Genomic DNA, 11,958 nt, shown 5'->3' on the forward strand with positions numbered 1-11,958 from the left:
CTAGCAGAGGTGGATTTGCCCACCTTCATGTGCCACTCTGAACATCATCTTTTATTTGTAAGTGGAGTTCATTATGCCAAGGAATTTTACCTAGATCAGCCACAGTTCTTAATGCAAATAACTTCCCCATTTTACCCACATTCTGTTTCAGTCACATTTATTGTCATCAAAACAAGAACCATTTCAGAATGGTCTGATGCATTAGGTGGGTGGGTGGGTTGAATGGCTGGGGTGATTCAGCATAAACTTCTTTGCAGCACTAGTCAGTGCTTCCCCGCACAATCAAGAAGCACCACTCCATGAAAAAATCGTAATGTGCCTTGCAGGAGAATCTGTAAGTAAATCTTGAGAATTGTGTTTTTAAGCAGGCTGCAAATGAGTATTAATGTGGTTTGTTTTATAATATAGTTTTAATCAATAACAACAAACAAGAAGAATGTTGGCTGCTGGTTACAGGGTACAAAGCTGAGTCCAGCTATGAATAAATAGAAGGAAGGCAGTGCAAGAATATTCAGAAGTCTCAATGCAGGGGACCAAAAGGATCTAAGGTATCGGCATCATATCCATTACAAATTGGATTTGCCGAGTGCATCATCAAGTAGCCTTTCCAAAAAGATATTTGTTTTTATGAAGAATTTATTAGCATTTTCATAGCACAACACAGACCCTAACCCACACCTACAAATACATAACAGATACATATACATATATTGCCAGGATTCTTCTTCACCAAAAAGATATTTGAGCATCAAGGTACTGCCAGAAATGTATAGAGTAACATTCCTGGTCCCCACTTTTCCTATACTGGTGTTAAGAGTCCCAACCTATATGTTCCAATATGGTCAATATACTTATTATTAAGTAAGCATATATAGGATTGTAGGCATGCATTGCAATGCAAATGAAGTTGCCTCTGAAATAAGTCAATAGGCTCAATCGGACTGATTTATTAGTAAGTGTGCTTAGGATTGCATGATTAATTAGGGGCTGAGAGAATGTTTATGTTTTGGCCAACGAGGCTGTTTTTGCCTGTTGCAGGACCTTGGGGAAGCACATTTGCCTTTGGACACATTCAGGGGAGCAGCAGCAACATGGGTAACTATTTGTTCAAGACAAGTTACCACCAGTGCATACAGGCTAGTGTGAAGGTTGCTGTAAACAGTGTATTTCAGCCATCAAATGTCTGGGTGAACAGGAACTTTAGAAAAATCCCTCCTAAAAGTTGTTAATGTGGCAGGCAGATGCACCTCACTAGGAAGGGCATTCACAAATAAGGAGCCACCACTAAGACCTTGTCATGGGTTTTGACTTACGCCACAGGTAGAAAATGCATATAAAAGAACAGAGGGAGAAAACCTTAGGGACATTTGCTGTACTGAAACCAGGAGGACACCATCTTGTTAAATGGCTGCCTTTACTGTGATTTGCCATGTAAATTAGTTTAGCCTTCAGTCAAAGCTAAGGACAAAAGAGAGAGGCGTTGATGGGCTTCCCGGGTTTGGAGCACCTTCTTATAGTCTCAGGGCTTACAGAAAAATGTGGTGTTCCAGCCCACCACTATTATTAACTCCTTCACTAAAGATACTCTGAACAGGCAATTGGGGTGGGGTGGGGGGAGGAGAGATGGTTTGGGGGAAAGATGTTCTCCAAGGTCCATTGATTTCCAGGGTGTAATCTTTTGCAAAATTCCTACTCTTCCTTCATCTCTGTTTTGGAGCAAGAGCAGATAGTAATACAGGCACATAAAACCCACAAATGGGAAGTATATTAATAATCTTAAGATCTGTGTCTGTATAAACATCTACCCTACTTCCTAGGAACCTGCTGTGTCTGAGCTGAAAACAAAAGATAAAGTTATCCGTATGAAATAATATTTGTTAAGGCAACAGACTCTCATTACAGGGCAATATTGGAAAAGTTTATCTTATTTAATTAGAATCTGATTGATTGTGTTGTGTTAAAAAATCTAATATGCATATAAATCAGCTCTGCCTCTTTAGAGAAAACTTGCTATGTGGAAACAATAGGAGCCAAGTAACAAGTGAAAGCTGGAGTTGTGTTGCTTGGTGAAATATAAACCATGTAGCTGATGTCTCTTAAATGCATTTATTTTATAATAAAAAGAGATGGACTGATTGTCCCAGTGGCATTTGGAAGTAGGAAATATGGCTAATTTTTTTTACTATTGAATGTATTGTGTTGAATTAATCCCTTCTGGTTTATTTCTTTTTACACTGCACAACAACCTGGATAAGTGGCAGAATAACCAAACAGCCATTTGCACCATCCATTCAGCTGCAGGGTACAGCCACCCCTTCGAAAAGGGTCAGTGAACTCCCATGATAGGCCCCAAGGAGAAGAGATTCAGACAGTCTGAGGAATCATCATGCAAGATCAAAATGCCCTGGATGTAGTGCTCCTTTCTTGCCTCCAAGGTGTCAGTTGCCTATTCAGCTCCTGCTTAGCTGAAATTAGCTTGATATCGTGCCATTAGTGCAGATCGCCTGGATATATATGAAAACTGTGCTGGTAGGTCTTTCAGTTTTGAGGAATAAAGCATAATCTCCATAGATTGCTTAAGAAATAAATTTGGTATCTATCTGTTTCCATCCCCAGTCACCATTACTGGATCTCCAGACCCTTGAAGAAAATGACTTCTTTTGCTGCATTTGCTCAGCACATATGGACACATTTTGTGGGCGAAAAGAAGTCTGGCTGGAAGGGCTGGTTGTGCCTGTTTGCGATCTGCAGTTCCGTCAGTTTGATGGTGAATGTGTTCCTGTTCCTAGCAGGGTATTCCTTCCTAGTGGACTACCCCACGTTCTCTGCAGTCGCACCCACGTTCCTCTGGATTGCCCTTTCCATGGGTTTGTTTCTGTCCAGGCACCTGCGATGCTTTGCTGCGCTTTTCTTCCTTTCCTGTGGTCTGCGTGAAGGAAGGAATGCCCTGATCGCTGCCGGGACTGGGGTGGTGGTGGCTGGCAACATCCAAAACATTTTCCACAACCTAAATCAGCTGGTAGATAGCATCACTTGCATCCTTCAGTCGCAGCGTTTCTCCTTCCTCGGCCACTACATCAAAGCAATTCGGTGGATATACAATCAGAGCAAGATCTTGGGCAACCCGTTCAAAGACGTTGTGTCAGTGAAGGACAAGCTGAATGTGTCTTACGCCGTTTCGGACGAAGGCTTGAAGCTGAGGTTGAGTGAGACGAGGCTCCACATCCAGAATGTTGCCAGGCAGATCTCCTCCATATTAGCCCTACAGCCCTACTTGGGCAAGAAAGTGCTTCCTCTGCTGGGGGTTCTTTTCATCGTTCTTGGGACATTACACTTCATGAGGAAATTCCTGAGTCCCCACAACATCAAGTTTAAGAACACTTACATTACGAAATCGTTTATTCGCTACGATGAGCGGCAGCGGCAGCGAAGGAAGCTCTGCGCCCTTCCCCTCAGCAAAGAAGAAAGAGAGCTATACACAATGGTTCCATCCTTTTGCCAGACCCGGAAAGAAAGGAAATGCACGGCACGCTTTTTTCTCCCTGTGCTTGCTAACCTTTGCATCTGGGCTCTCTTTGCAGCAGTAGATTATTTGCTTTACTGGCTCATTTTTTCAGTGAGCAAGCATCTCCAAGATTTCCCTGAGCTAGAGGTCCATTTGAAATTGTATTACCATGTAAGTACCTTAGCTATAGTTAACAGCACTTTTCCTGGGCTTTTATTGCTTTAGATACAAGTTTTCTGCAGAGTAAACTTATGCTAAAACACAGCGCAGAAGGCCTTAAGATGAGGTTGGGTGGTGGAACGACACAGGCTTTAAAAAGTCTGTATGTATAAAACAATGACAAAACAGCAAAAGGCAGATCGGAACTTTGGTTATGCTGGGTGTTCTGTATGGCCAGAGGAAACAGAAGTGCAAAATTTGGGAGGCCTCTTTTGGGTGTCTTGTTGCAGCAAAGGCTCAAGCATGATTTGCAGGCCAAAGACCTCCAGTTCAATCCCTGTCATTTCCAGTTTAAAAGATTACTAGTAACATGGCATGGGAAGATACAAGATTTCCATGACCGGCTGCTGAATCATTTTTAGGTCTGACAGAAGGGGAAGGTTGGTACGTGGCCTGCTGAGCCAGGAGAGCTTGGCAGAAGGACCCCTCTGCTTATCTAACCCCGTCAGCTGATGCATTGGGGATTCATACTTATCTGCCCTATGTTATAGCGTGCCAGGTTGAACTGATTGCCATTCAGGAACAAGAGGGAATTATCCTCAAGCTCAGAATAGGTGTTTGGGGATAGTGCTATGGGGCTAATGCAGGGCTGGCATCAGGACCTGAAACTCCTGTGCAGCTGCTGCTGTTGCTCTGCCTATTCTCCCCCCCCCCCAATTTTCTAGTTGCCATGTTAATTTCCCACAATACCTTCAGCCCAGCTCTAGGGCTTTTGGGGAAATTAAACAGGTGGCTAGACCCAGCTGCCTAGTGCTGCTCCTGTGATTTGAACCTCCAGAGCTGGCAGAAGAGGAGACCCACCGGATGACACTTTGCTCGCCACCCCCTCAAACCTGGAACTGAGAGGGAAGGACTGCCTTATACTGAGTCAGACCAGTAGTCCATCTAGTTCAATATTGCCAACACTGAACTGACTGCAGCTCTCTAGCTGGAAATGAGGGGGATTGAACCTGGGACTTTTTGCATAAAAGGTTTTGTTATGTTTTGCAAGCTCTGCCACTGAGTTACAACCCTTCCTTTAAAGCATCCTTTCTCAACCTTGGGTCCTCCGGTGTTGTTAAGACTACAACTCCCATCATCCCTTATCACTGGTTGTGCTAACTAGGAATGATGGGAGTTGTAGTCCAACACGTGGGGACCCAAGGTTGGGAAAGGATGCTCTAAAGATATGGTTAATGAATTAGAGCTTATTTTTTTTCCATATAGTGCAGATGCAGAGATGGAGGAGCAGAATACTTGGGTTGACTTTGGGCAAAAATAGCATTGAGGTCTCATAGAAAGGGTTAGCCAATTTATTTATTTTTTTCTGCAGATGCAGGAAGGTTGGCCAGAGTCAACCCTCACTTGTGTGATATGCTATCAGATGATCTTCCCTCAATGTGATAATTTTATCTTGTTTTTGCTATCTCATCAAACTGGTTCTGTGAAGTAACTACTTGTGGGTTTAAGTTTTTCACTGGAGGAAATGCACTTCAGATACACCCCCCCCCTTGCCAATAGACTCCAAAGAAATAGATGGGACAGCTTGCAAAATGGGATCCCGAGAACTCTGTTATATATCTTATACACTCCCTTGGTACCCTCAAGAACTAAAGTATTTCTAATAGACATCCACATTTGTCTGCTTTCGCAGTACAGCCCAAGTTCTTTCCTTTTGCGCTGAATTTTTTGCTCCTCAGCAGGTGAATTTCCCATTACTTCCTCTTAGAGCTGGTTGTGCTGAGCAATCAACTTTCCTCTCTCCCCTAAAGAAACCATTTATCCAAGAAGCAATTATAAGAATCTTAGGTGTTCCAGAGAGCAGGGTATTTGAGTTCAGCAACATAACTAGTGCTTAACTTCCAATTACAACAAAACAGGAAGGGATTTAAATAACACCTGCTGTTGTGTGATTGGACAATGAAATTTCCTTTGCTGCCTCCCATGTGTGTGTCAGGTAATTTACTCCCCAAAGGGGAAATAAGGCAAAAACTCTGTGTATGTGTGTGCATTTATTCCCAGTGACTGCTATCTCAAATGTTCCCCATGCAGTACATCTTAGGGAGCAGTCAAAGCCACAGAGCAAAGATACGCTTTGCCCTCCCGTGCCCAATCCCCATTCCCCAAATTAGGACTTGCAGATACATTTCTGCTTGCACACCTTCTGCTGCATTGACTGAAGGTAACACCAGAATGTCTGAGAAAATATTTGAGGCAACTGGAGCAGGTAACTCTTTGATCCCAGAAGGCAGTTTTTAATGCCAATTGTCAGGACTGGGGCATGTGAAGTGATAAACAAAGAGTGCTTCTGGGCATAGGCGAAGTGCCCATATATCTCCATTGAGCAACCAGAAGCAGCCACTATATATCAATATGAAAGGGCATGTCTACTAGGTATCAGGTGTGTTTAAAGTGAGTGCAAGCCTTCCAGCGCTAAACTATCTAGCAAATTCTTGCAGACTTGGGTCACAAGTCTAGAGCAGGCTTCACGAACCTGGATGATGTAGTGGTGCGGCAGTTAAACTGCTAGCACATTTGCAAAGCTAAGCAGGGTCCGGTCTGGTTTCCAATTGGATGGGGGTACCGCATGCTGAGATTCCTGCAATGCAAAGGGGTTGGACTAGATGACCCTCAGAGGTACCTTCCACCTCTACAATCCTATAGTTCCTATGTTGTTTGACTACATGTTCCCTCATCCCTAACGTTTCTCCATGCTAGCTCAGACTAAGGGGAGTTGTGGTCAAAAATATATGGAGGGCACCAGGTTGGCTGGATGATATTCGTGGAAGAATTTCCATGCTGGATCAAACCAAGGGTCCGTTTAATCCAGTGCTCTGTGGCCCACCAGATATTGCAATATGGTGTGATGGAGTTAGCAGTGCCCTATTACTCTTGTGGTGGTGGTTGCTTTTGGGGAGGTTCCCCAGAATGCCCCAAGTGCTATATTGTTCCAGGGTGCAAGTCATAAAGTGGTGCTCATGGGTACACCCACAAAGGTCTTCTCTGAGGCCCATAGGGACCATTTGCCCCCCCCCACCCCCATTAAAATTATGCATGAAAGAAGCCTTTGAGTGTAGTGCTTTGAATGTTAGTGCAAGGGTGTTTGCCTGTGCAATGTAAAGTCCCTTCTCCGTGTGTGCACCCACTAAATCTGTTCTAGGGTTCACCCAACCCTCCAGAGCACATTTGGGGGAGGATGTGGGATGCCTGCAAGTGGAGGAGCAGAGGCAAGGTCTAGTGTGAATTGCAAATCCTTGCGCTAACAGATTAAGTGCATTGGAAACCATCATTTGTAGCCAATACATTTTTTTCAAGCCTGTGTTTGTGTGGCTGTACTGCGTTTATGTTTCCAGTGTGTGCGCACACATGTGGTTGTGAGTGAAAGGTTGAGGTGTGTGCCCGAAACCCAACAGTTTCTCTGGTTTCCAAATGTGTTCCCAGGCATGGAGTAAGGGGAAATGCAGCCCACAATGACAGCTGCCATTTCTTCACTGGAATATTGTAATGTCTAGTGCATTCTAGGCAAATGAGATATGAATGGGACAGTGAAAACAAACCCATTCATATTTATTCACTCATTTGTTACTCATTCCTTTTGAAGGAAGTTGAACCAGGTTTCCTCCCCCCTGCCTCCAAATCACACACCTGCAGAATTCACTGCCACAGGATGTGGCGATGGACACACACTTAATATGGTTTCAAAATGACATTAGGGAAATTTATAGAGGTAAAGTTTACCAAGGGGAAATCTTTAAGATACCTATAGGACTTTCCAGGTTGAAAGAGGAGTATGCCACTGGGGATTGATGGGTGGGTGGGTGCTGTGTGGGGGTTTGTGTCTCAATGTCCTGTTGTCTGTTTCCAATAAGCATCTGGTTCTCCACTGGTGGCTGTTTGAATAGGCGAGGTGTGGAGAACCTTTTGCCTCCAGATGTTGCTGAACTACAACTCCCATCCACACCAGCAAGCACGGCCAGGATCCAAGGATGATGGGAGTTGCAGTTCAGCAACATTTAGGGGGCTAAAGGTTCCCTATACTTTGAAAAAAACAGAGCTTTGGTTTGATCCAGCACGGTTCTTACATCCTTACCTAATGCCGTCTCAACTTACTGTGTATGATGATGCTTTAAGCATTCCTTTAAGCATTCTCCAAATCGCACATCTCTTGCAAGCTGGTTGTCAAAGGGACCCTACTGGTTTAAGCAATTGCCTAGAGCAGGTTTGACTCAGTAGTTAAGCGACTGTTAATATCCAGTAGAAGACTTGAAACACACAGAGACCCTGGAAGGAATTTCACTGCTGAGTTGAAATGCTTTTGCTTTGTTGACTTTGAAGCATCGTGCATCAGGTATTTCATAGGAGGAAGCAATGCTCACGCCAACTTCTTTTTAATATTTTTCTTTCACTTCTCTTGTGCAGAAAAATTCCGACAAATTCATATTCAACCATGGGGAGATTGTGGACAATAAGACTTCCTTCAGCAGCCCTCTCTTTGAGCATGCCTGTATTCCCAGACCAAATGTTCCCCACTCAGCAACTTGGATCCAACTGGGTGTCATCATCTTCTTTTTAACAGTGCTTGGGCTGTGCGTCTCTACATTTACGCAACTTAAAATCCTAGTGGCAACATCATTCTATCCTAGCACAGACATGAAACGGATAAAGTACCTGCACTCAAAATTACTAAAGAGAAGATCAAAGCTCCCCGAGAGGAATGAGAAGAGGAAGCTGAATTCGTTTGCAATGGTAAGTTGCAAACAGCATGGAATGTGGGGCCAGCTTGGAAGCTAAATCTTAAAGCTTGATCCTAGAAGCCACCAAACTGAAGCCAGAGTCAGAGCGCAAGCCTATCTGTAGTTTCTGGCAATGGTGATGATTTGCCAATGCCCACTCCCTTTGCCCGTACGTGGAGCAAGGGAAATCTTGATTTTTAAAAAATGCGTTTTATTAACTACCATAGAAGCCAAACATCCCACGCTATTCTGGTAGCACATCTGCTGTGAAAATAATGCTTGGACTCACTTCAGGTGCTGTTTGCACAACCCCACTTCCTGCTGTGACTCTGGAACTGGAGACACAAGGGCTTGCCTCTGACCACAGCAGGGATAGACTTCAAACTCAATCCATGACTGCAAAGGAAGGCAGGCCTTTCCCAATTATTCATTTGCAGCTTGCTTTCCAATGCCAGATGCTGCATACAGCAGCAGGTGCAGTAAAGGTGGACATGGTTTGCCCAAAATGGCCTGACAGGCCCTAATTAGGCCCACACAGCAGTCCCCTGCCACTGGTCCAGAAATTTCCTTTTCCCTCAAAGGAAGGATGTGTTGGGAGTAAAGCAACAGCACTGAATTGGTAGAGAGAGGTGACAGATAGAAAGGCAACCTATTTGCCCCTCGTTGATTCCTCTTGGAGTAATTTCTTGTAGGTTGTTTTTCTTGGGCTTTTTTTCCTTCCTGCTTCTTTTCCAAATTAGTGGCCACCTGAAAGCTTGTACTCAGAATGGCTTTGTTCTGGGAGTCTCTCATGCTAGCTCTGGGAGGCTCCTGCATGATCTCTGACAGCCCTGCAAGATCTTGTGATACCTTCCCAGAGAAATTATGTGAAATTAAAAGCTCTTTCTGCACAGGAAAATCTGGCACGGAAGAAGTTTTTAAGGCGTCAGACTTGCATGCGTTTGAGATTGGTCACCAAGTGCATAAAGCTGCAATCACACAAGTTAAATGTGTGCAAGTTATGAGTCAACTATATATACAGTGGTGCCCCGCTAGACGAAAATAATTCGTTCTGCGAATTTTTTTGTCTAGCGGTTTTTCCGTCTAGCGAAGCGGCAATGACAGCCGCGCTCCGCTAAACGAAAAAAAAAGACGAACATTTTTCGTCTTGCGAAGCAGCCCCATTGACTTTTTCGTCTTGCGGGGCAGCTTCCGCTAGACGAATGCCGTTCGTCTAGCAAGTTTTTCGTCTAGCGAGGCATTCGTCTAGCGGGGTACCACTGTACCAAACTGTATTTGGATGAAGGGGAGTGGATCTTCAGCTACCATCTTTGCTTGAGAAGGGTGCTAAGCCACTTGCCTGCCCCCACTTCTTCAGAGAGGAAAGAAGCAGCGTAAGAATTTATCCCCCAATTCCTGTTCTGGACAGAGAAAGATGGTAGGGAGGGCACCTGCAAATTCATTGTAGGCACTCACTCGTAAATATAACTAGATTTCCTCTCTTCCTCAGTTACATTTCTGGTTCCCAATCCTTGGGGCAATGAGGAGTTCCAGGAAGAAACAAACAGAGGTGGCAAAAGTCGGCAGCGTTTAACAATGCAAAGGAAATCTCTATGAAGAAATCCATGGTTTTACAAGTGATTAAACGGTCTGATGCATTTGATTTTTCTTACATTCATTCACTTTTAACCTCTGAATCTCACCTTGTCATTCAGCTTTGAAGTCATCAAGCTGTACAGACTTGTTGGTCTGACACCCTAAGTGATACCACTGCATAATTCACATATTTCTTTCGGTATCTGCCTCCTCCCTTGCATCTTCTAGTAGGAGAGTTCAGAATTCTTTGCTTTCTTTCTCTTTTCTTTTCTGCTGCCTTTGTCTGATCTTTGCCAATGTTCTTTTCTGTAGCTGGATTTGTGTCCCCCCCCCCCCCCGGCCTGGCACTGTGTATCTGTCATCACCCAAGTGTCATCAGTCCCTCCAGCCACCTTCCACTTCATGTTTTATTTTGCACAGATGAAAGAACTCTAGCTTTTGACTCAACATGAACGATGCAAATTTGAAACGAAGGGTTTTAGTTATTCAGAACCAATTAGGATTACTGGGTTTCTTTCCTAATGATGCTTCTAGTGGTGCTGTGACCTCATTGCACACGCACACAAACTCACTCCATCCTTGTGTACACCAATGACGCTGCATATACAAATGCCCCTATGACTCACCCATTCCACCCACATTCTAAAAATGCAGGACTTCCTCTTTTTTTCTTTTTTTTTTAAAGGGAATGAGATGTTGAATTTGATGTAGGGAAAAATCCCCTAAACCAGATCAGCTGCAGTTTGAAAAATTAATGAAGGGCTGACCCAGTTGTCTTGGGATGGCAATCAAAACTGGCAAGGTCCGGAACACTGACACTCCTGAAGTATGACCTATATGTAATGTGCAGAATGCCTGAAGGGTTGCTTGTTTAATTTTTCCCTTTGGTTTGCTACAAAATCCAAAGACTGTGAGTAACTCATTTCCCCAGAGAAACCGCTCCAGACTTGCGTTTTGCCATGACCATGGTTGAACTCCTCATTTCTACGGTGGTAGCATTAATTTCTACCACTGGTAAATTTTGCAGATAGAAGGGTGAAGGGTTCATGGGCACCAAGATTGAGACACTAGGACAGCAGTAGGGAGACCCTCATGAGTATTCTTCTCCATAGGTGGGACAACAGAGTAGATAATCCCTTAGTGGTACAGTATATAATGTGCCCTGTGTTAAATCCCAGGTATGTCTAGCTGCAGGATTCTAGAGCTGGGAGTTATTAGCCATTATGAAGCTTATTTATATTGAATCAAGCAATTGCTTGATTATGTCAATTTGAAGTGATAGCCAGGGCATGTGTACTAATTGATTGGTTGTGCAAGTTAGATCAGCCTCAGATAAGCTCCGATGGTGCAATGATCCCAACCTAAAACAAAAAGAATCGCAGTGCCAGTAATCTACCTACAAACTGAAGCACATGACTATCCACATACAATTGTGGTAATAGCTTTATCACAGCAGGAGACTTCCGTGATGACTCGTGCAAGGCTGACTACTGTCCACTTACCGTATTTTACGCTCCATAAGACGGACTTTTCCCCTCCTAGAAGGAAGGGGGAATCCCTGTGCGTCTTATGGAGTGAAGGCTTCGCTCCCACTGCCTCCCCCCCATCCTCCGCCGCGTTCGGTGGGAGTAGGCTGTGGCGATGTTGCTGGATCGTGCCAGCACCTCTGTTCGCCGAAAGAAGCTTCTTTTGGTGAACGGAGGTGCTGGCATGATCCAACAACATCACCGCTGCCTCCCCCCATCCCCTGCTGCGTTCGGTGGAAGGTGGGGGGAGGCAGCTGCGATGCCTGCTTTTGGGATCGGTGGGTGGCAGGGAGTTTGGTGGAGGATTTCCTCCACCACCTCACACGCTGCCCGCCAATCCCAAAAGCAGGCTTTTGGGATTGGTGCAAGGTGCAGGGTGGTGGAGAAAACAGCGGGGATGCTGCTGCTTTCTCCACCACCC

The 11,958-nt window shown here is 44.5% G+C and overlaps 1 protein-coding gene across 3 annotated transcripts; it reads left to right on the forward strand.

The window, feature by feature from the left end:
- Positions 1-225: 225 nt before the first annotated feature.
- On the forward strand, positions 226-10,073 carry DCSTAMP (dendrocyte expressed seven transmembrane protein). 3 transcript variants are annotated; one of them, XM_033155728.1, is made up of 5 exons: positions 226-334; positions 1,039-1,095; positions 2,296-3,676; positions 8,123-8,449; positions 9,926-10,073. In XM_033155728.1, the coding sequence occupies exons 3-5, from the start codon at positions 2,651-2,653 to the stop codon at positions 10,007-10,009; spliced, it is 1,437 nt and encodes a 478-aa protein (XP_033011619.1). In that variant the 5' UTR covers positions 226-334; positions 1,039-1,095; positions 2,296-2,650; the 3' UTR covers positions 10,010-10,073. The 3 variants fall into 3 exon arrangements, with proteins under 3 accessions (XP_033011619.1, XP_033011618.1, XP_033011617.1); XM_033155727.1 differs by lacking the exons at positions 226-334; positions 1,039-1,095 and having other exon boundaries at positions 2,226-2,529; positions 2,617-3,676; XM_033155726.1 differs by lacking the exons at positions 226-334; positions 1,039-1,095 and having other exon boundaries at positions 2,226-3,676.
- The last annotated feature ends 1,885 nt before the right edge of the window (positions 10,074-11,958 follow it).

The sequence above is a fragment of the Lacerta agilis genome, chromosome 7, assembly GCF_009819535.1.
Source record: "Lacerta agilis isolate rLacAgi1 chromosome 7, rLacAgi1.pri, whole genome shotgun sequence".
Lineage (NCBI taxonomy): Eukaryota > Metazoa > Chordata > Lepidosauria > Squamata > Lacertidae > Lacerta > Lacerta agilis.

Excerpts from the sequence above, each read along its gene's own strand:
- DCSTAMP (XM_033155728.1), top strand. The coding sequence starts at position 2,651 with ATGACTTCTTTTGCTGCATTTGCTCAGCACATATGGACACATTTTGTG. Across the intron at positions 3,677-8,122 it reads ATTTGAAATTGTATTACCAT|AAAAATTCCGACAAATTCAT; the intron begins GTAAGTACCTTA and ends TCTCTTGTGCAG. Across the intron at positions 8,450-9,925 it reads AGCTGAATTCGTTTGCAATG|TTACATTTCTGGTTCCCAAT; the intron begins GTAAGTTGCAAA and ends TCTCTTCCTCAG.